Raw genomic sequence first — 23,706 nt, forward strand, 5'->3', positions numbered from 1 at the left:
TTGGACTGCGTGGGTGTCCTTTATTTAGCCTTTGTACCAGGAAACTCCAGACGGAAGGACATTTAGAATGACCGCTCTTAGTTTGTTGGAGGTTTTCATCATTTATTATTAGACGGTCAGTGTGGAGGCACCTTTATCTCCTTTTTATTTTGGCAATTAGGCAACAATCGGTGTACATCTGGTTAAGAATCGATGAAGTGGAGAGGAAATAATTGTAAAAATGTGAGAGAATGCCTTTTGGTGCATCCCATATCCCTGATCCTCTTTGAATGGTTCCTCCATCTTGACTGAAGTTCACCTGTTGGTAAAACAGCTGATTGCAGCGTCTGTCTGGTCTCACTGTTGAAAGTAGTTTTTTTTTATTTATTTTTTTAGCAAACCTGAGCAGAACAAAGACGGTTGATCATGAGGGAGAACCCCCATATAAATCCCTGGCCACAGTGTGAGATTGAGTTGATGAGATCCTCCCAACAGAACGGTCATTAGTTGCACTGTAGAAGACTATCGACTGTCACAAGGTCTCAACCCACTTAAAAAAAAAACAATACGTCCTTTTTTTTTAATTATTATTATTATTATTATTATTTTTTAGCGAAGTTGTAACAGGGACTGACAGTTGAAGTTGTTTCATGGGTTTATCGACTAATTACGGAAGCGCATTGCGGCCACACTAGAAAAAAATAAATAAATCAGGTCTCAGTATCACGTCATAACGTGATCGTTTTATCGTAATATTGAGCCCTGTTTCTTCTATTGCGGCAGCAATGCGCTTCCGTAAATTATTGACAGACCGTAACAAAAAAAAAAGGAAACGAAAACGTATTCGTATCGCGAGACTTTACGCGAAGCGCATACTTCACGTATAGCCATTGTCAAGAAAAGCGCCGACACCGGCTTCTTTGCTGTCGCAAAAAGGGACAGCGGGGCGTTGAAGTGCTGGCGTTTGAATCTTGGTTACCTGCAGATTAACGAGGTAAACTGCCTGTCTGCCCCTTCTACCTGCTTTTAGCCGTGACGAGTCACGTTAAACGCGGTCGTTGTGAGCCAACGACGCTTTTAGCCGTTAAATGTTAGCATTAAAAGCTAAAAACATTTGTCACCGGGCGTGCCATGTGATCTTTATCGATAAACAAAATAGTAAGAAATAATAACGATGATAGGAAATAGACTTAGACACTGTTAGCTGTTCTCTCATCTCTCCGCGGAAATGTATGTATGTATTTATTTGTTTGTTTGTTTGTTGCTTTTAGATTAGAACGCTGCTTGTATTTCCCGTAATTGAAGGCGGTGCTTGTTTGATTAAAACTATAACGAAATAGCCCTGAGAATCTTTACAACAGTCATAAAACTGTTGTATACGCTAGCTGGCAACCGCGATTGATTAAACTAAGTTTTCATCATTATTACGTTAGTTTTGATTATTCCTGCTCAGCCTCCAGGGCTCCAGGTGGCAGCACCTGGTTAACCAGTGGGCCGCATTTCATGCCTGTGTAACTGCAACTGCAAATCACAATTGTCGCTTTTATTTTGCGAAAAAGATTGTCATGGAAAGGCAGCTATTGACTCTTACTGAACCCTTTGCAGGCTTCCCACAACACCCTGTTCAGCTCCAGTGACATCATGATGAAGTGGAGGAGGTGGAGGAGGAAGAGGGGGAGCAGTCAGTCCTCTGACGTCCGTCTGTCTTGATGGAGGATGTTGTCCTGCACTACCGGCCTGGATCAGCCCTTGGTCTGAGCGCGCTGGTAGAGCGGACAGAGAGGCTGCTGAAGGCCTTCCCGTGCCGTCCTCCCCCTGTCTTCACGCCCTGGTTTCCCTCAGCTGCTGGCTGCCCGCTGCCCATCAGACCTGCCAGACCGCCCCCCGTCATCAGCGGCTGGTCTGAGAGCTGGACGTGCACAGCTCAAAGTGGACGAGACAAACCTGGAGAAAGCTGTGCCGGGAAAAGTATCAATGCGGCTGCTGAACCCCCGCTCGAGGAACCGCAGGAAGTCCCCACCCTGCGGCCGGAGCGCCTTCCCCCCGCCGTGCTGCCGAGCAGCGGCCAGCCACAGACCACCAGGACGTCTTCGGATAGACGCGGTATCAACGTTGCTGGCTCGCCGGTGAGACGCTCCTGGAGCGTATTCAAGCAGAGAGGGGTCCTGCTGCGGAAGTCCCAGCCGCTCTCCAAGCACTTCCATCACATGGTGACCGTCCACAGGCTCCACCCCCAGCAGAGGGTCAAGTGGGTCATCGGTCAGCACAACTGTGGGACGTCCAGGGATATTGAGCAGGTCGGTCAGCAGAGATGTGCGGTATTTAGAGATTCACTCACACGACCACATTCATTCTGGTGGTGTTGAGCTACGTCTGTAGCCATGACGCTAACAGCTGTCAGTCCAGTTACAGTTATTATGTACACTACTTTAATTTACTTTAAACTAATTTAATGTCTTTACTTTCATTCTCATGACTGTTGACATTGCAGTTTCTCACTGAAGGCATCAAAACTACGTATGAACACACATGGAATTATGGAGGAAACAATGAAAGTGTCAAATAATAATAATTTTGCTAACTGGCGAGAGGACGGCAAGATTGTTCTGCCACATTATCCCAGATGTGATGACGATCAGTCAATGACTCAATGTTTAGCAGAAAGTTCGATTGGCAGTGTTGGGAACTGGTTGCACTTTGCACTGTTTGTTCAGGTTGCTCTCTAAACCTCACCTAAACGTATCAATAACAGACACAAAGAAAACATTCAGTGAAGCAGAAAAGTCAGCAGCAGTTTGTGTCCCTCTGTGAGGTCAGCGGGAGATGCAGTGGCGCAGTTTCCTGTCGTTATCTGTCAGTGCGGCACACAGCGCCCCCTCTGGCCTTGTGCTAAATCTGTTTGATGATCAGCCTGTCTTGCGTGTTGTTTCGCTGACAGCTGACACAGCAGCTTGTTGTTGTTACGTGGCGCTGTCGGATCGTTATCGCCGCTCACTTTAGTTTTCCACTGAGCTCAGGAGCTTCGACAGTCTGCAGCTCCGTCCGCAGCGCCAAACTCAGAGAGAGGAGTCGAATTCCGGCGCTACTCAGTGTTCAGGACCACAGGTTTGCCCAGTGGCTCAAAACGGGTCGTTAAAGTGTTTTAGTTTTCAAATCATCAGGGACCAGAAAACAACGAAACACTCTGACGTCACGAGTTAACCGCGTAGTTTGACCTATTCCTGCTTTCAATGTCTTTTTTTTTTTTTTTTTTTACATTGATTTATATATCACATTCAAATAATTTCAAATCTTTGTCTAAAATGATTCCACTCATAAAACTGGCTCTGGGTTTGAGGCAGCGTCACTGAATGATAATTCCCCTAGAATTAGTGATCACACGAGAAACTAAAAATTAAACCAATAAGGCTTCCCCTCCAACTGTGCTCATGGTTATTCCGTGGCACTTCTGAAATTGTGGAACTGCAAAACACAGTCTTTAATTTTTTATCCCAGATTCCAGCGGAGCACCAGTGGTCATGTATTATATATATATATATATGTTAAAAAAAAAAAAAAAAGCCCTTGTGGCATCACAAAGGGCCGATGCCTGAACCTTTTGAGGACACAATTACAGCAAGCTGAAGAAGTAAAGCACGGACGTCGTTCATTTGTGAGGATTATGACAAAGATTACTGTTGAATAACAATAGAGTGGATTATTCCATCAATAAGGACCTTGAATATCTATTACATAATAACTGCTCCATTCCCCCGCTCCCCTCCACTGGCAGGTGTGGCAGGCTGTGAGTCGGTCGGTGCGCAGTGCTCGGCTGCCCACATGCAACGCCAACATCCAGCGAGAGCGGGCCGAGATCTGGGTTTTCTGCGACGTGCTCCACTCGGAGCAGGTGGGGCGCTCCCTGAAGGACGAGCTGCAGCTCTCTGGGACCATCCACCTCTGCCACCACAGGCGGGGGGACATCTTCAGCATGTAGACCATGTTGGTTGTTTTTAATATTTATTATCAGTTAAAGACAATGATTTTACTTGACATGTGTGTCTGTGTGTTTGTATACACATAAATAGTTGTTTTGTTTTAAAAATTTGAAGAATATTTTCAATGAAACATATCAGTCTTAATAAATCCGTCTATTAAAATAGATTACACCACTGTCTTCATGTCAAAAATAAATTGAAACCTAATTTCAGGGCTTCATGAATTTTTAAATAGAACTGTCTGTTAATTCAGATTTATTTATATATGCAGTATTTTTGTACAATTGTTTTTTCTTGGCGCATGCGAATAAAGGCTGCATTTTTTAAATATGTCTGTCTGGTTTGGTGGCAGGAGGTTACGAGCTGCATGTGAGGCACGGTTTGTTCTGGAAAAGCTGCAGCAGAAGTCACATGATGCAGGAGTCAGACACACACACACACACACACACCAAGCATACATTTCCAAAGGCGGCTGCTCGAGTAAGACCTGAATAAATGAGGACAACATGAATGCAGAACCCCCACACACATACATACACTCGCACACACATTCTTTTGTTGCCATGGTCCCCTGTCTTGACAGCCCTCCGCACTGTATTAAAATCTAGGTTACCGGATGTGACGTATGTGCCCAGCCTCCCTGGCCAGCTGTAATCGGGTGTAATCTCTTTAACCTGTTTTATTTTTTCAAAGGTGCCCCCTACTTGCGTCGGTGTCAAATTAGAGAATCAGACTGTGAATAAAGTGGAACTTTCAAAAAACATTAAAAGAAAAATTGTGGAACCGGCGTTGCGTTTATTATCGTCGTTTCTTTGTTACACCCGTTGCAACCATCCCGGTAGAGATGTTTTATTTTGAAAAGCGGCCGGTGACTTCTGTTCTACAATGATATTTGCTTTATCGATGGACATTTTTGCGCAACTATTTTATAGCTGGGGATATTGAGAGGGATATAAATTAGTTAAATTCAGGCGGAGTTAACAAACATGAGTAAAGTTTTGCACCAAGCCTTAAAATATAAAATCGTTTCTTTTGGGTTGGCGATTTGCACCGGAAGTGCTGCCACTCTTGCAGAACTAGCTTGACGCCAGAGGAGAACCAGAAGCCCAGACGGCGGAGCCACGAGTGTCATCATCCTAGAAACACTCGATTAAACGTCTTCGGAAATTAGTTGAGACTCTCGCCGCACCTCGCCCTCGACCGCTGCCCCTCCATGGCACCTTCTGCTGCGCTCTTTCGGGGGTTTTAATCGGTGGGACAATCCCAAAAAGGTGAGTCTTTGAAGGCGAGGAGTGACAGCAGCTAGTATGCTAAGCTAGCGCTGGCATGCATTGTCGTTTCCCGTTTCCGGGGGGCTTTCGGCGCCTCTCCACTGCGCTGTTTAGATTCGATTTTCACACCTACACTGCTGTTTGCCACTCGGCTGTTGTCGTTGTTTGCGTCCAATTTCCACCCGATTGGTTGCACTTCGTCCTAAAGTGACCCGTTATTTTCAAGCACGTTCTCCCCCCTCTTCTCTGTTTACTCCCGTCAAAACCCCGTTTCTCGCTCTGCCTCCTGGCCTTTACCTGTCTCTCGTACACATTCATTATAATTTGACTAGGGTTGAATTTTAAACTCCCGAGAATGCGGTGCATTATTAATGTAGTGTAAGATTACATTGGACTGCGCTGAGCTTGTTAGCTCGGTCGCTGGTCACAGAGATGTGCGGATAAAATGAGCCTGCAGATGGGAGGAAAAAACAAACACCTTTACATCTCCGAACATTGTTGAGGAAAAAAAAATAAAATAAAGTTACCGTAGTTTGGCATCTCAAAAATGAGGCCTAGCTAAAATTAGATGTTTTGCAGCATAAAAGCATAATACACTTAATACAGTTATGCCCACTCTAAACCTAAGACTATGGTGCTTTTCATTTTTTCTCTTCTGTTTTTGAAGTTAATGCAAGGTTTTGTGTAAAGGTTTGTCACGGTGTTTTTTGTGCTGCAAAACATTTACCATCAGCCATTAACTGTCAATAACGATGTTATGCGGAGATCTTCACCAATGTCCATCTCAACAGCCAAAAGAAAGACGACTGTCCTTCCCCCACTTCCTCCCACCACAGTAGAATGAGTCAAACATGTCTTGTGTAAATGACAAGGGATTTTTTTTTTTGTGTGTGTGTGTGTGCTGAACAAGAGGCAACACTAATGGCTGAATCACTCACGTCTTCTGGTATGACATATCATGTGACAGAATTTCCCGTTATTCCTTTGTAAAGGCAGACATGAATAATGTTAAATACCCTTATACAGTGAGGCATCGCAACATATTGAATATCGTCTATGCAACTTGTCACTAAGTCTACACCTATGTATGGCCTGCCTCTGTTTGGTCGAGGAAAAGTTTTGAAAAGTGACAATAAGAAAATAATTGTGTCGTAAATCAGCGTTTGTGTGCAGCTACAGCCTTCTCAACACTAGGGGGTACTGCACCCTCCCTCCGCTACCCTTTTTTTTTAACCTACTCTATGACTTCCTGTCTCTCTGCTATAATTAACATTAATCTGGGGTTCACACAATGATTCCATTGTTTGTTTTTATCTCTCAGCTAAATGTTGCCTGGTTTTACCCGCTTGCATGAAATGATACTTCTGTCTCCATGCAGACCACAGCGCTAACCATCTCGTCGCAATAATAAAAATCAACACCAGAGGGTTTTTACCGCTTCCGTTATCCCAACATTGAATTTTGTTCCAACTCTTTTTTGTAGTCTACAGACAGTTTTAGACAGTTACACCATCAGTCTTTCATGAGCTCACTTCTATGTGGACGCTAGATACTCAATGCATTACTGATGGATGCTTCTTGCTTTGTGTTATATTGAAGCAGCTCCTCGTGTGGCCACTAGAGGGCCAGCAGTTCTAGCAGTGACTTAGTATTGGCCTCGCAGGCCAAATATGACGACGCTGCCGGCCACATTTGGCCCACAGGCCAGAGTTTGACACCGGCTGTATGTATTAGTTGATTTACAGTTTGCCTCCCCGCTGCCCCCAACAGGTTGCCGCCTCCCCAGATGTGGCCGCCGCCTCTGCTCAGACTCCTGTTCATGAACAGTGACGATGCGCTGATCGAGCGGCTGCGGCTCGGCTTGGAGGGATGACAGGAAGTCGGCAGACATGGAGAGCGAGGAGACGCACCTGGAGCAGCTGGAGGCGCTGATGTAGAACTCTCCTTCTCGGAGCAACTCAGGACAGACAAAGAAAAAAAAAGAAACTATTTTCCTACAAATATATTTTCGACTTCCGGCTGTTTTTATTTCCCGTTCGTTGTTGCGAAGCCAAAGTTGCCGCGACGATGAGTTCCGAGGGCTTCCAGTACCGAGCCTTGTACGAGTACAAGAAGGAGCAGGAGGAGGACATTGACCTGCATGTGGGCGACATGCTGCTGGTCAGCAAGGGGGCACTGTTGGCGCTGGGCTTCAGCAGCGGCGCCGAGGAGCGGCCGTCCGAGATTGGCTGGCTGCCGGGCTTCAACGAGACGACGCAGGTAAACGCAGCGGTCACTACCAGTGTAGAGTTTGGACACCTTCTCATGCAACGTTTTTTACACCTTTCTACAATGCAGACAGATACTGAAGCAGCAAAGGAAAACTCGTTCAGTAACTCTAAATATGCTTTTTATGGAAGGTGGCTATTTGGAAAAATTTCAATATAAAACGTGTTTGAGTTATTTGATGCCTTCAGTGAGAAACTGCACTGTCAACAGTCGTGAGAATGAAAGAAAAGACCTCACATTCACAGGCTGAGTCCAAACTGTCGACTGCTAGTTTGCTCCAAACTGTTTCTTGACGAGGAGTCTGTGGTTGGTGAGGGACCAAAGCTTGAACTGGACTCATATTGAGAGAGTATTCTTTTTTGCAGTGTTTTTCTGAATCTTTCTCTGCGCCAACAGGAGAAAGGCAACTTTCCGGGTACGTACGTGGAGTTCATCGGCAGAAAGAGGATGTCCCCGCCCATGCCCAAGCCCCGCCCACCGAGGCCTCCATCTGCGGCCTCGGCGAGGGGCGACTCGGAGTCGGAGGGTGAGTTTCGAACGACGGCCTTCCAGGACCTTTGAGTTACTGTGGGTTTTATTATTATAGAAAATGATTATCTTGCCGGCCAGTACGGACCTGTCAGGACCTGTGAGGACCTGTCAGGACCCTCGGCAGTGAAGAGCCGCTGATTAAAGATCAGCTGATGTTGAACACCTCTCTTCCAGATGTTTGTTTCACAAACATTTCCCGTCTCTAAGTGGAACAGTGAGAAATGTTTCCCCTTCAAAAGTCGTTCTTTCTAATTTTCCAATATGAGCCTGTTGCCGTGGTTACACAATCACTGTGATGGCAACACAGAGTTTCCCCCTCGTAGCTTCAAGCTGCTCCGACTGCAGTGTTTCGCCCAAACCTGACATTTTCAATCCATTTAATCCGTGAAGTTCTTTTTTTTGGGGTTCATCAGGATGAAATCTGACATGCACGCCTGATATTTTGTCTTTTTTAAATGTTTGTGCCTTTTGATGTTGGGTCTGAAGTTACCTTCAGGCGCTCTCTGAGCTGCATCTCTCTCTTGTTTACAAACACACCCTTCCTGTGTGCAGTGGTGGCAGCAGAACAGCGGAGATGTGTTCAGTCAGCAACCACAACCCTGACTGAAGTGTGTGTGTGTGTGTGTGTGTGTGTGTGTGTGTGTGTGTGTGTGTGTGTGTGTGTGTGTGTGTGTGTGTGTGTGTGTGTGTGTGTGTGTGTGTGTGTGTGTGTGTGTGTGTTTGGTTTCCTTAAAGTCAGATGAGACATTTCCTAATAAGCTACGTTCTGATCACGACCTCCCGCCATCAGACTGACACCAGCTGCGTTTCCATCACCCCTAGCATTGCACTAAACCTAAACATGACAATAAAAAAACTGCTCATAGAAACAACTCGACTTGAAAAAACCTCTCAAATGTTTTTCACACGGATCCATGTAGAGGAATATCGCTAAAGTGTCATGGAAACACTTTTTTCACATTGACACGTCAGCGGACGGGGTCACGTGACCAGCTCACTGACCGGTGAAAATGGCACGTTATGATTGGACGGAGGTGGAGACTGAGTATTTTTTGCAAGTCATCAAAGAGAAAAATAGAACCAAGCATTCTGGACAGAAAGCAACATGAAAATGCAGATTTATGGCAAAATGTTTTGTACCTCACTGGACCAGATTTGACCGGGCTGATGATCTTCACACCATTCAATGGAAACACCTGCAAATCACAGTTATACTTTGAGGAAATGTTAGAACGATGGCTTTTATTTTGAGAAACACTGTTATGTAATGCAAGCTGCTGTTGTGTTTAACAGGAAGTGTGTCTGTGTGTGTGTGTTGCCCCCTCCCCCCCTTTTAGGTTTCATGTTGCCCGATCTGACTGAGCAGTTTGGACCCCCAGACACAGCACCCCCACTCCTCAACAGGCTGATGGAGGCCATAGAAACCAAAGGTACACACACACACACACAAACACACACACACACACACACACACACACACACTGTAAAGTGTTTTGTTTGAGATGCTGGTTATTGTTGAACATTGTTTCACGGAGTTATGACTGAGTTGATTTAAAAGACGTCCCTGCGTCGGGTTGGAGTAGAAACGAGCTGACGGTTCTCCTGACGCTTGGTTGAGTTAATCAACAGCGTGAGTGGAGCTGCCTGACTGGGTTTGTGTGTCCGCAGGTCTGGACAGTCCGGCTGTGTATCGCAGTGTAGGTGGTGCAGGAGTGGACACCCGGCAGCTGGCTGACACAGGTGAGGAGCAACTGCTGCTGCTGCTGCCTGGTCTCACCAGGTCGTACCCATAGATACATTATAAGAAACCTGCTGCCGTGATTTTTCTTTCCCGCCCAGTGGCCACTCATGGTACTGCAGCCAATAATCCCGTGCTCCCCAAAAAGCATTCACACCCCCATAGACCACAACGCAAAAAAAAGAAACGCCTGTAAAATACATGGCAGGATGACCTTTGACCTGATACAAACTTCATGATAAATATTTCTATTGATTTTATTTTTAAGTCGTGGACTTTGAATTGTTTTAAAGTGATGCTGATGCATCACGTGAGTTACAGAGGCGTGATGGGAAGTGACACTTCTGCCACATGCTCACTGAGACAGCACAGCTAAAAATAAAATGGACTTTTTTCCCGTATGTGTGAGCTTGCAACTCTATTGAAATGATTGGGCCGCCATGAGATCCTGGCAGTAGTGTTGTAGTCCAGACGGCACCAATCAGAGACCAAGGCCTTATCCAGACTAGAGACTATCGAGACCAAGACCAGACCAAGACTTTCTATATCAAAGAAATATAACAACATCACAGGAAAAAATTAACAGTATCTTTATTAAACAGCAAGGAGACGTCTCTTTTCACCGAGGTGTCTTTTAATAATTTTCTTTAACATTTTGCTGCTTTACCAACTATTTTGAACCATTTTCAAAAAAACAACTTTGCTTCATGAAATTAAAAAATAAACTCTCTCTAGGAATAAAGGGGGCAGGGTGTCACTCTGGGCGTCGCCAATAGAGCGTCAAACGGCAGCAGCTGGATTCTTTTCTGTTATTATCGTGTTATTACAGCGTTGGCTGCGTCTCCACTGGTCGGGATCAAAAATCCCCGTCCCTAACCCTAACCCAGTAAAAATGCCTCTGAGTCCAAGACGAGACCGAGATCCTTAAAAAGTGTTCTGGAGACCAGGACCAACCTCTACCTGGCGGTGTGGCTGCACCAAAGACTGGGACCAGCAGCCAGCACTCGTTTCAGACTGGGTCCGCCCCTGCTCTCAGACGTGTGTTTGTCTTGTTTTCAGACTTGGACCAGCTGGAGGTGTCGTCCCTGTGTGACGGGGTGGTCCGGTTCCTGCAGGACCTGCCTGGTCCCGTCCTCCCCTCCTCGCTGCAGGCAGACATGATTCGCGGCATTCAAGGTGAGGAGAAGATCCAAGCTTCCTGCTCTGCCTCCGCTCGCTCTGCTTCTGGTGACACGTTTGCTCTCTGCCCACAGAGGTCCGGGACCTGGAGGACTGTGCCCAGGTGCTGAGGGGCGTGGCCAGCTCGCCCACCTGCCCCGCCCAGTACGGCCTGACCCTGCTCAGTGTGGTCCGCCACCTGGCCCGGGTCTGTCTGCACAGCTCCAGGAACCAGCTGAGCCCCCGAAACCTGGCAGAGAGCTTCAGTCCTCTGCTGTTCAGACAGGCTGCAGGGTCAGCACGCACGCGCACACACACACACACACACACACACACACACACACACACATACACATACACACACACACACACACACACATTAGATTCATATTAAACAGCTATGATTGGCTATTTGCTGTGTTTCCATGACCTCTAGAATTGCACCAAACAAAATATGGCAATAAAAACTGTTGATGGAAAACAACTACACTCTCAAATATGGCTACGGGGTCACGTGACCAGTTCACTGACCAGTGAAAATGTTGCGTTATGATTGGACGGAGGATTCTGGACAGCAAACAGCATTGAAATGCAAAATGTTTTGTCCCTCCATCCTCCTCAGCGTGAGGTCCCACTAGACCAGATTGGACCAGAATTACGGCTGATGATCTTCACACCATTCAATGGAAACACCTGCAAATCACAATTGTAATTTGTGGAAATTTTTAGAAATTTTATTTAGTGAAAGACCGTCATGGAAACTCAGCTATTGACAAGGTGTCTACATACTGAAAATGTTCCTGCTCTGGCTCACTGTGACTCACGGTGTTGAATCTCTTCCTGTTCAGGTCCGAGTCCAGTCTGGATCCTCTGGTTCAAGCCCTGGAGGTTCTGATCACCAGCGAGCTCAACATGAACCAAGCTGCACCAGGTGCGTGTGGGATGTCTTCTCTTTTTTCCATGGCCGTCTCTGACACGATGCTTTTTATAAAAAAAAAGCTGAGAGTTTGTTCTGGTCTGATTGTAAACCTCGCTGGAACCTGAGAGAAGCCGTGAAGGTGCTTGGACCAGGCAGGAAGTTGTGGGCAGGGCAACAGCGGCAGAAACAGCACCCACGGATGTAGTGGGAGGTGAATCCTTCAAGTCCAGCAGGAGCTTGGAATGTCTTATTTTAGAAAGGCAGGCGTCGTTTTGCCCGCTGGTGTCAACAAAACTCTCACACGGTGTTTTCATGCAGCTGGAGTCGGGGTAGAGGCGCCAGTAGGTGGCGCTATGGTGTATTGAGCATTAATCGGTGGAATCGTCAACATGTTCTGCGACTTTTTGGTTTGGCTTGGATCTCATCTGCGACATCAAATCCCATGGGTTGCAACCAGCCACTAGGGGGGGCCCCATACGTCCGTATTGTTAAAATTCCCGCTGCCAGTGTTGAGTAATTCATTTCCCTCCTTGGCTCCTACTGCCTGCTCCACTCTTTGCGAAGCGTGTGCTCCAAAGGCACATTTTCGGAAATCATCCCTTTGTGACATCACACAGGGCACAAATGCCCCTCCCAGCTTAGCAACCACACCTCTGACCAGGCATGGGTGGGCGCCGCCTTGTTTCTGTCCCGCTTCCAAGCCTGTCGGAGGTCCAGCGAAGCAGCAGGAAGCTAACAGTCAGGCCTTTCTAGCGGAAGGCTGCAAACACAGGGCTATTTACGCTGAATCCCCCCCCACTCCCCTCACTTTCCACTGGGCTGCGGAGGTGCTTCAGGTGACCAACTCTCCTGCAAGTGGACATAATATGGGACCTTGAGTGGTCACTGCCAAGCAGCGCGGCTGGCTGTGATTTACGGCTCCCTCATCGCCACGGTGACGCCCAGCCGCCGGCCTCGCAGCCGGCCGGCGACTGTTCCCACACGCCATCAGCCGCCTCTGGAGACAATGGGAGGCTTTTCCGTGGCCGTCTAGTACCCGAAGGGGGGGTGGATGGCCCGGCGGATCGATCGCCACCACCTGTTCCGACTCTGCGAGGCCACAGGCGCTCCGAGTTGCGAAGCTCCTCCAAATCCTCCCTGCTGCCGGAGCGCCGCGCTCTCTGAAAACGATGACATCATCCGTCCACACAGCGAAAGACGCAGCGGAGCGGAGCGAGCGGGGGGGGGAGGGGGTGGGGGCGTTGCCTGGGAGATATCTCTGCCGAGGCGGGATTGGCCGGGGCCGGCGGTGATGTCACACATCTCCAAGCTGCTCTCCCGAGCTTTGAACCGACAAGGCTGCCTGGCGGAGGATGAGGCAGACGGGCAGAAAGTTGCGTCGTCTGAAATAAAAAAAGGGGAGGAAAATAACGAGAGAGCGAGAGAGAGAGAGAGAGAGAGAGAGCGAGAGAGGCTGAAGACGTGAAGCTCGTGGGTCCTCGGAGGAGCAGCTGCAGGAATGTGGGCCGGACGACTCCGGAGCCGCGGCGCTTTGTCTTTTCTCCAGCCGAGCTCGGAGCTCCAGGTTGTCCACCACCATGACAGCCATCCGTGCAGGTTCTGAGCGCTGACGGTTCTGACGGCTCCGACATGGAGAAGGACGTGGGGAGCCGGGCCGGCGGCGGCGGGGGTGGCGCCGAGCCTCTCCGGGCTCGAGAAAAGATCCTGTGCTACATTAACATGCAGAGTCCAGGTAGGAGCAGCACCGCTCCGAGTCCTACAGGCGCTCCGCCGGCGCGGTTCTGACCCGCTTCTCTCATTTTATTTATTTTTTACTTTATTTGATTAAATTATGCCGGATGGGGGGCCGGCCCCCTCAGCAACACGGTCCTCCCTGGAAGCTGATTGGCCCATCTTGTCATTTAAGCCAACTGTTCAATTGTTGGGCCGATCCTCAGAAGATGGATTTAGTTGAAGGTGTTGTTGGCGTTTCATCGCCGAAATTCCAAAAGGAATTCAGCTTCACCTGGAATGTGAGCGCAATAACCCGACCGGCCCACCGGTCCAGGTGGTCCGTTCCTCCTGCTTTATGGTAAAATGTCAGCCTGTGTTGAAGGAACAAGACATGTGACGCGAGTCACGTGACCACGTCTGAATGACACCTCTGTGTGACGGACGGACGGAGAACCGCTGCGAGTCTCCAGAACCTCTTGTTTCTGGACCGAGCCTGGATTTAAACCGAATCGACCGCTGAGCCGCAGTCATTCCCTCTTTTTCCAGAAATCACGACCTGCCGCCTCAACATTGTCACACAAACCTTTCTGGCAGCAGGAGAACATGTTCGTTTGTTCATTCATTCATTCATTCATTCATTCATGTTTTTTGTTTTATGTTTTATGTTTGCAGCGCTCCCTCCAAAGCCGGCCAAGCCTTCAAGTGCAGCGGCGCCGTGCAGCTTCAACAACAGCATTTCTCTGCAGGATGCCGAGTGGTACTGGGGAGACATTTCCAGGTAACACACACACACACACACACACACACACACACACACACACACCAATGCACATATGTCCAAAATGAATGGACAGACCGATGACTTTGGTGTTGTATTATTTAGGATCAGATTGCAGATTATAAGTCTCGACCAGCCAGAAGTATAAACACACTAACAGAGGTGGTCGTGTGGATGCTTGTGTAAAAAATACTGATTCAAATGCTCTACTTAAGTAAAAGTAAGAAAATACAGGTTCTAAAATGTCCTAAAAAAGTAAAAAAAAAAAAAAAAAACAATTTTGCAATTAATAGAATAACAATAGAATAGAATAGACGTACTTGTTGTTCCCAAATTGAGAAATTGCACAATTTAATATTTTTTTTAATAAGCCGAGGTAATAATCACTTTACTACACAACAGCAGAGTTCACAAAGCTCCACTTTAAGCAACATCTACGAGAATAAGTAATAAGTGAAATACTTTGAACAGAATTTGTATCTTTCCAACACAAATGTAACCAGCGTCTTTTTTCCAATTGAAGGAATAGAAAGTATAAATATTTGTGTACAAATGTAGGGAGTCGAAGTAAATAGTAGGATCAGGAAACGGCGCTCAAGTAAAGTACAGATACCCCAAAAATCTTCTGAAGTACAGTAACGTATATACTGGTGCTTTGTTAACGTCCCTCCTCTGTTCACAAATGAGTCAGACGGGCAGTCAAACAGTGTTCAGGGTTCAAGAAAAGCAGCTGAAATCCCCCGAAATAAACACACACACGCACAGTCTTGTGACTGTAACGGAGTGTCGTGTGATGGTTTGCCTGTGCAGGGAGGAAGTGAACGAGAAGCTGAGGGACACGGCCGACGGAACCTTCCTGGTTCGAGACGCTTCCACAAAGATGCATGGAGACTACACTCTGACTCTGAGGTACACACACACACACTTGGCTGTTTAACAGCTCCAGTTCCATGTTTTCTAGGATGCGGTGGGGCAGCGTGAGCTACTGTTAGCATCGTTACAATCTGATCTGAGATGGCCGAGCAGGTTTTTTTAATCCAAATATTTTTATTGTAGATTTCTTCTCAAATAGTTTATGAGAGACAGTGCCAGGGGGTGTGGCAGGATATATACACATGTGTATGCAGAGGATATAAACATCTATTAAAAAAAAGTAATTATATCCAAGTCACATTCAGAAAGAGAGATACTATATATACTGCATGTACCAGAAGAAGAAGACAGTGAAGCTGCCGTCGAGTAGTGAAGTGTTGCATCAAGTGACCTGCAGTCGTTTTAGAAAGGGTCTCCATGTCTTTTGGAATGTTCCCTCTGAATGCTGCAGAGAATCTCTGGCGTCCTCCAGTGTGAAACTAGACAAACTAAGCCGGTGTGCTTGGGTTCCACCTTTGTAAAATTGCTCATCGTGCAAGAAGGGAGGACAAAGCTGAGAGGCGACACTTTCCTTCAGCTGGATGCATCCTCCCCTCCCTGACCCCACCAGCAGGGGGTGTTTTCCTTTTCTTCTTCTGCGCTCTTCATCCTGACCTTCCCACTCTGCAAGGACTCTCCTGAAGCTTTGCAGAAGAGGCTCCCTGAGCTCCGCCTGAACCTTTTTCGCTCCACCTGCAGGAAAGGAGGCAACAACAAGCTGATCAAGATCTTCCACCGGGAGGGCAAGTACGGCTTCTCCGACCCTCTCACCTTCAGCTCGGTGGTGGAGCTCATCAACCACTACCGCCACGAGTCGCTGGCGCAGTACAACCCCAAGCTGGACGTCAAGCTGCTCTACCCGGTCTCCAAACACCAGCAGGTTGGTGGGGCCGGCTCGCCCGCACCGCGCCTCCTGGGCTTTTTTTTTGTGGTGAGCTCAGCTGACTGGGCTTTGTCGCTGCTGTGGTTTCTTCAGGATCAGGTGGTGAAGGAGGACAGCATCGAGGCTGTGGGGAAGAAGCTGCACGAGTACCACCTGCAGTACCAGGAGAAGAACCGAGAGTACGACCGGCTGTACGAGGAGTACACCAGGACCTCACAGGTACCGTGCGCCTGGACCTCTGGGGGGTCACATGCAGCCTGTTCAGCTTTTCACTCCGGCATCACCAAAATTCTATTAATAGTTAGTAAGAAATGAAATAGTTGTATTTCATCCATTTTCTCTGTTCTCTGTTTTAAGAGGAAGTTCTAGAGCTGCGTTTCCATGACAGAAACGTATAAATGTGGAAAAGTGTTTCCATGATACTTCTGTGATATTCCTCTACATGGATACGTGTGAAAAACCACGTCATGAGAGCGCCAAAACCTTTTATTTGAGAGATTTTTCCAAGTGGAGCTGTTTCCATCGCCGGTGCTGAACAGCTGAACACCGCGGGGCTTCAAACACATACACTTTGTTGTAACGCTTTTGTTCATTTTTAATTGACATTAAACCACAAGTTTTCTACATCCCATGAGATATATTTTCGTCCTACGAGGTGGCTCACCACAACACTCCATCCATCTGCTGCTGCTCCGGCTCCCCTGTCTCATTTTATAACCCAGTGTGACAGTTTGCCCACCCTGGTCTAGGCTGTAAAGGTCCAGTGTGTAATTAGGGCGACTGCTCGCATTTTCAAATCAAAGCATCGAAGAAGAAGGTGGACGAGGTATCCAGGTTGGGGTGTGCAGGCCACCGTAGCTCCCGGGTGAGCTCAGGAGGGGGAGCGAGAGATAGACAGACGCTGCAGTCTGACATGTAACCACTAGATATCACTGTTTCTTCTTCAAAAGCTATGCAGTGCAGTGAGAATGGACGTAGTTCCCACTGAAGATGAGCAGTTCTGCGCCACCTTGTTACTGGAGAGAACCTGCTAGTGTTCTCTCAAAAGCATCAGAGCGATGATGCTTTTTACTAAAAAAAAAGAAAAGAGAAGAAATGTAAAGGGAAGCTGAAAACAAAGAAGGCGTTTTCAGCAGCAGCAGCAGCAGCAGCAGGAGAGTCCTGGTTCTGCTCACCGCTCTCCCTCCGTCCTTGTCGTCCCTCAGGAGATCCAGATGAAGCGGACGGCCATCGAGGCCTTCAACGAGACCATCAAGATCTTCGAGGAGCAGTGCCAGACGCAGGAGCGCTTCAGCAAGGAGTACATCGAGAAGTTCCGCCGGGAGGGCAACGACAAGGAGATCCAGAGGTTTGTGGTTACCGCGGCAACCAACAGGAGCCGTCACAACAGCAAGCAATCTTATTGAACGCATGTCTTTCAGGAAGTGAGGTCTCCTTTCATTTGGACCTTCACTTGAGTCATTTATTTACGGCTTTTTGTCAAGTAACTGTGAAATTTGCTGTGCTGGTGAGCCCGCGGCGGGTTCGAATGCCTGACTCACTCCCCCCCTCTTTAGGATCATGGAGAACTACGACAAGCTCAAGTCTCGCATCAGCGAGATCGTCGACAGCAAGCGCCACCTGGAGGTGGACCTGAAGAAGCAGGCGGCCGACTACCGAGAGATCGACAAGAAGATGAACAGCATCAAGCCGGACCTGATCCAGCTCCGCAAGACCAGGGACCAGTACCTCATGTAAGACACACACACACACACACACACACACACACACACACACACACACACACATACAGAGTGGATTTAGACACTGACTGCGCTGGTTTGTGTGTTTAGGTGGTTGACGCAGAAAGGAGTCCGACAGAGGAAGCTGAACGAGTGGCTCGGCCTGAAGAACGAAACCACGGAGGAGTAAGTGTGACTGACGCACAGCACGACAGACAGACAGACAGAACGACAGACTGACAGACAGATAGACAGATTGAGTTCCTCTTTATACCACTGACATTAACGCTCACACTAGAACACAAAAGTAAATTCATATCGACTGTGTGATAAAGCAAGACGGTGCCACCAGAACTCACTGAGTGATTGCACGACGTGAGGAGAACAGATCCTGAATTGAATTGAATTTCTTTATTGTCATTATGCAATTAAGTACAAAAGTGGCTTCCTTCAGTTCATTCTAAAGTTGTAAAACCAGAACTAGATGAGAAAAAAATATATATTTCTGTTCTCACTCGTCAATAATGAACTGGACCGGCACTATATAATAATAATGATACCTTTCAGCACAGATCATCACTGAATAACTTAAAACTCGACTAAACACCCAGACGCCACTGTGGCAAATTACAGAAGAGCAGAAATTGTTGCCGGGAAAGTGCAACGTAAAGAGAAATATATCCAGCTGCAGTTTGCTGTAGTGGCCACTGGGGGGCCAGGAGGGGGTCAGGCAGTGGAGGGATTTGGCAGGAAGAGTGAGGCCAGGAATCTTGTGTCATGGTGTGTGTGTATGTGTGTGCGTGTGTCAGTGAGTACAGCATGGTGGAGGACGAGGAGGACCTCCCGCATCACGACGAGCGTCTGTGGCGTCTGGGCAACATCAACCGCATTCAGGCCGAGTCGCTGCTGCGCGGCAAGAGAGACGGAACCTTCCTGGTCCGAGACAGCAGCAAGCCTGGCTGCTACGCCTGCTCTGTGGTGTAAGGCGCCACCTGCTGGCCACAACACTTCTCTTCTCTTCTCTCTCTGAGGTTTTCTCTGTTTCGGGAGGCTACTGTTAATGATCTCTCTCGCTCTCTCTCTCTGTCCCTCTCTTTCTCTCTCTCTCTCCAGGGTGGATGGTGAGGTGAAGCACTGTGTCATCAACAAGACGGGCACTGGCTTTGGCTTCGCTGAGCCCTACAACCTGTACGGCTCTCTGAAGGAGCTGGTGCTGCACTACCAGCACACCTCGCTGGTGCAGCACAACGACTCGCTCAACGTCACGCTGGCCTTCCCCGTCTACAGCCAGCAGCGGCGGTGACCGCCGCGCAGCGCCCCCCAGCTGCCAGTCCTCGCATGCCGCTAGATTTGACTTTTTTTTCCCTTTTTTTTTTTTTTAAACCTCCTGCAAGACTGGGACAGACTTTGAGCTGATTGGACCAGAATCAGGAAGCCCCAGCAACGACCCGGGTTGATTCAGTCTTTGTGTGCATCAATCAGTCAGTCTGTCATTCAGTCAGTGGTGAGGGTTGTAGAGCATCAACACCACTTAAAACACAGCATCCAGCACACAACACGTCTCACTAGACCAGGAGGAGTTTGGCTGAGCTGCACCAGCGTCTTGATGCACGTGGTGACGTGGACGGAGGGGAAAAAATGTTGCAGATCTTTGTTTTTTAATAAAATAGAAAACAAACAAACAAAACAACCAAACTGACTAAAACCAAACTGAGAAGGGGGGAAAAAAACCCTTTGACCAAACGTTGCTGTGATGAGACCATGATCAGGATTTCAGAAAGAACTGGATTTGACAAGAACTTTGAACTTTTAAAAGTTTGTCTTATCTGCCAGTCCAGCCCTGCAGGAGGGGCTGCTGAGCAGGCGGCTCCTGTTTTCTTTGTCCTTGGGGGGGAAAAAACAAGAGGCAAGAACATAATGGTGTGTGGTTGTGGTTGACCTGCACCTACCTGCACCTACTGTCCCTCCAACTCGGTGGGTTGAACCCGAGCAGCAGCAGCAGAATCCTTCAGATCAAGGAACCGACCTGCACGGGGTCATGACCCCTGCTGGTGAGAAGAGGTACTGTGAAGTCTGGCAGGTGGACGGGACTCCTCGGATCTGAACGCAGGCAGCCTGGACCCGGACCAGACCAGACTGGACCAGACCACTGAACAGCTGTTTGTCATTGCCATGTCAGGGGCAAAATGGTTGGAAAGAGTGGCGACTCTTTGTGAACACTGTGAGCGACTTTTGAACGTGTTTTTAAAAAAAGACATTTAAAACGAGGCAACTAACTCAGCATTTTATGTCAGGAAACCCAGAAAAAAGGAACAAGAAAAAAAAAAAACTTCAATCCAAAGACTCTGAGTCCGATTTGAGCGCCGCACACGGATGATTCCAGAAGTCCAGAACGATTCCCTCACGCTTTGTTTTCGCTCTCTTGTGATTTCAGACAGTTTGACTTGCTTTGAGAGGAACACGAGGCGGGAAAACAGTCGCTATTCCGCCGGTTTTCATTGTAGAAATTCCTCAACAGTCTTCATGAGTCCCCCCCCCCCCCCCCCTCCGGGACTGTCAGATTCCCGCCCAGGTGGGCTATTTTCGCTGATGCTTCCGTTGTAACTCATTCCGCAGACTTTTTAATCTCATTCTATGTTTAAACTGCAATGTTGTGCTGACAGCAAACATCGGTGACGCGGAGGCGGCACAAGTGATCAATAAAACCACAAAAAGAACATTCAACCGGGCTCTTGCTATTTGATGTGTGTTTGGAATTTCTTTTAGATTTTTCCATCTTCCAGTTCAATTCCCAGTTGCAACCAGGTTCGTTGTTGTTGTTCCCACTTGAATGTTTTATTTTATGTGAAGTCAGATTGGAGCTTGAACCGAGTATCAATAAAGCGCTACAAAAAACGGAAGGAGGGAACGTCGCACGGTACCTGCCCGGACATTAAAAAGCAGCGCACATTTTACGGCTGAAAATCTTCACAGTGAAGAGCTAACTGGCAAAAAGCAGCTGACTTACAGACCTAACCTCGTTGTCTGGACCGAACCCTGCAGAAAGCTCAAGGAAATCGGAAGTTTTACTTGCTTCCCTCCCCCTGAGGAGCTTCCGGTAAGATGCTTTGATCAAGAACCGTCAATTGTGTTATCTTAGCCACAGGGTCGGTTGCCCGGTAACCACTGGGTAACCAACCATGTGGCCCATGTGCGCTAATTGTATGTGATAGATAGATAGATGGATAGATAGTTTTATTGTCATTTTGACCTGCACAACGAGATTATTAATAGTGCGTGTTTTTTTGATTTTTGAATTTGATTGATTTTGAATTTGAGCCTTTCGTATTTTAATATACAGAAGGGTGAAATTTGTGTACAAATGTGACCTCATTTATTTGATCGTGAAAACATTTAAGTCAAAAGTAATTTCTTGGCAATGGTTACAGATGACAATTTAACAAAATGCTTTAAATATAGAGAATAAAAAATAAAATGGAAATAAATGAAATTCATACTGATCTGATGTTAAATTGACGACCGTTCGTAACTTTATTTGCACTTAATCTGCAATTTAATGCAAACCGGTTGGGTTTGAATATATTTTTTTTTCTTCTCTCGAGTACTTTCGTTTCAAATCTTTTTATTGTCTTTCTCACACACAGTAAAGACAAAAAGAGCTACAGAACAATCCCCAGGATGGGCTGCAAAGTACAGTTGGTTCCAATGAAAGAGAAATACATTGGTAGCTTTGTGAATTCCAAGAGAACATAAAGTAAAACATTGAGCCCATCTGCCCACCCCTTGCTTAACGTATGAGGGAAAGCTTCCAGAAGGTCAAGGGCCCAAGTCATTGGACACATCTTGTTGCAACCTAAGACGTATGGAAAACTTTAAAGTGAGTTAGAAAAGGTTGCCAGGTCTTATAAAGATTTTTGTCCTGAGAGCTTTTCTAAGGTAAGGCAGTGCATAATGTCTCTAAGCCACTGTGTGACTCTCGAGTACTTTCTATTATCTTATAACTTGTATACTTATTTTCTAGTTCAGCCATTAATGACAATTATTGGCATTATGTACAAAATGTAAACACATTTTCTTGGAGTTCACCTTTAAATTAAGAAAAACAAAACAAATGATGATGATGATGATGATGTTGATTCTAAATGTATGAGGTTTCTTTCATTTCAAAACCTTCACAACTCTCCGTCAGACCCAATCGCAACCGCCGTCACAGTCAAACCATGATTTTGGCGCTGTTGAAGTGAGCACGTTATCATGGAAACCAGGCAGTGAACAACAACAAGATTAAAGGTTGCAACTGGTATTTCTGAATAGTTTCATTGAGTTTGTAAGATGTACATGCATATTATCTGGTGATTAAGTGACAATTACCCTGTTTGCACTTGGTCACTTGTAACTGTTTTGGGGGATTGGATCACGAGAACGGATCTCGAAGCATCTGTTCGCACGTAGCATTAACATGCGTCTCGAGCGTGCCATTTGTGATCGCATCACACAACCCCCCTGCCGAACCTATGCAAATGCGACATGCGTCATTTCCGTTTTTAACGACTGGGGGCAGTAAAGCGCAAAACCACGGCGAGTTTTACATAACAGCGAATAAGAATCAACTTCCTGTTTGCGGACTATATCAAGTCACTCGTTTTAATTCTACTGCAGCTCGTATGGATCCGAACGAGGAGTAGTGACTGGTGGGACAGAGTGGTGACGACTTTATTTTCGGATCAACGGTGGCTGGCAAATTTTCGGATGTAACGTCGCACATTTAATCTCATATGTGGGAAACTGCGACCGCTGCTCCACTGACAAAATACGCTAATGCGGAATGAAATTTATTAGCATCCTAATAAAAGAGTCCATCAAAAATGATTTGTTTTCGCTTCTTGTTTGTAACTTTATAATGACGACGCAGGGAGGTGGGGCGCCGACCAAGTACGTACACGGGAGAAGTGAGTGGAGTAGGCGGTCGTTAATGTGGACAGCTCGCATTCTGTTCGCACATCCGTGATGAATGCGATTTTATGCGATGTGACGGTATTCGGATGACAAAACGGATTTGGACTGTTTGCACTTGGTTACTTCGTGTGTTTTTTGCCGATCGGAATACGAAAAACTAATGAAATGACCAAGTGCAAACATGGCCTTAGTTCATCTCAATGTCGGGGAAAAATAGATCACAGCGTCACTCATAAGACACACCCATTTAGATACAAAAAAATTTGATAAAACAAAATTAACACGTATTTAAGCGAGCACCAACACATCCCATAGCAACCACTATTGTGACAAAATCATTCTCGTCTCCAACGTGTTCCAACCTATTGATTTGTCTACTTACATATATTTGTTCTAGTCACAAATCTTGTATATGAGTTGTTATGTACCTTTGTATCAGTCGCTAAGAGTGCTGCCATAGAGACAATCATAATTTACCCACCTATAGTAACACTGCAGTGGCCTCGCTGTCAGCTACAAGATTAGGTACAAACACACTGGAGATTGGACTCATAAATGCTTGATTCAGAAACAGTCAGTTCAAAAGAACAGTCAGTTCAAAAGACAAACAAATCCATGAGTCATCAGGCAAAGGCAAAGACACCAGAGGACAATAGATTGAATATACATATGGACTGAAGATAACATTGATAACCGAACCATATACTTTTCCCCAGATTGTGTATTGTAAAGAAATTTTGCTATTAATTCTACTAGAATTTAGTTCATTCTTTTTTAAGAGGACCCAATTTATAATGGATATAAACTGTGACAGTGGACACACAGGGCAGACGCAGACTGGATCAGTGGTACAGTGTCTGAAGAAAGGAGGCAGGGTTGTTTGTAGGAAGCCACTGTTAAAC

General features: G+C 46.8%; 1 protein-coding gene and 1 long non-coding RNA gene across 3 annotated transcripts; both read left to right on the forward strand.

Moving 5' to 3' along the window:
- Positions 1-2,345: 2,345 nt before the first annotated feature.
- LOC142887731 (uncharacterized) lies at positions 2,346-3,512 on the forward strand. Its single transcript, XR_012926584.1, has 2 exons — positions 2,346-2,778; positions 2,817-3,512. It is a non-coding gene; the product is annotated as an uncharacterized LOC142887731 (long non-coding RNA).
- A 1,496-nt stretch (positions 3,513-5,008) lies between these two features.
- Positions 5,009-20,572, forward strand: LOC142887728 (phosphatidylinositol 3-kinase regulatory subunit alpha-like). 2 transcript variants are annotated; one of them, XM_076025569.1, is made up of 17 exons: positions 5,009-5,227; positions 6,998-7,486; positions 7,892-8,021; positions 9,364-9,456; positions 9,695-9,766; positions 10,824-10,940; positions 11,018-11,216; positions 11,771-11,853; positions 14,227-14,332; positions 15,143-15,241; positions 15,944-16,124; positions 16,221-16,346; positions 17,333-17,475; positions 17,684-17,860; positions 17,960-18,034; positions 18,658-18,828; positions 18,962-20,572. In XM_076025569.1, exons 2-17 carry the CDS (start codon positions 7,295-7,297, stop codon positions 19,149-19,151), a joined length of 2,154 nt encoding a protein of 717 aa, XP_075881684.1. In that variant the 5' UTR covers positions 5,009-5,227; positions 6,998-7,294; the 3' UTR covers positions 19,152-20,572. The 2 variants fall into 2 exon arrangements, with proteins under 2 accessions (XP_075881684.1, XP_075881685.1); XM_076025570.1 differs by lacking the exons at positions 5,009-5,227; positions 6,998-7,486; positions 7,892-8,021; ... (3 more) ...; positions 11,018-11,216; positions 11,771-11,853 and adding an exon at positions 13,121-13,573.
- Positions 20,573-23,706: the final 3,134 nt, after the last annotated feature.

This window comes from Nelusetta ayraudi, unplaced genomic scaffold (assembly GCF_046127955.1).
Source record: "Nelusetta ayraudi isolate G7.1 ecotype Tasmania unplaced genomic scaffold, CSIRO-AGI_Nayr_v1 ptg000018l, whole genome shotgun sequence".
NCBI classification, from domain to species: Eukaryota; Metazoa; Chordata; class Actinopteri; order Tetraodontiformes; family Monacanthidae; genus Nelusetta; species Nelusetta ayraudi.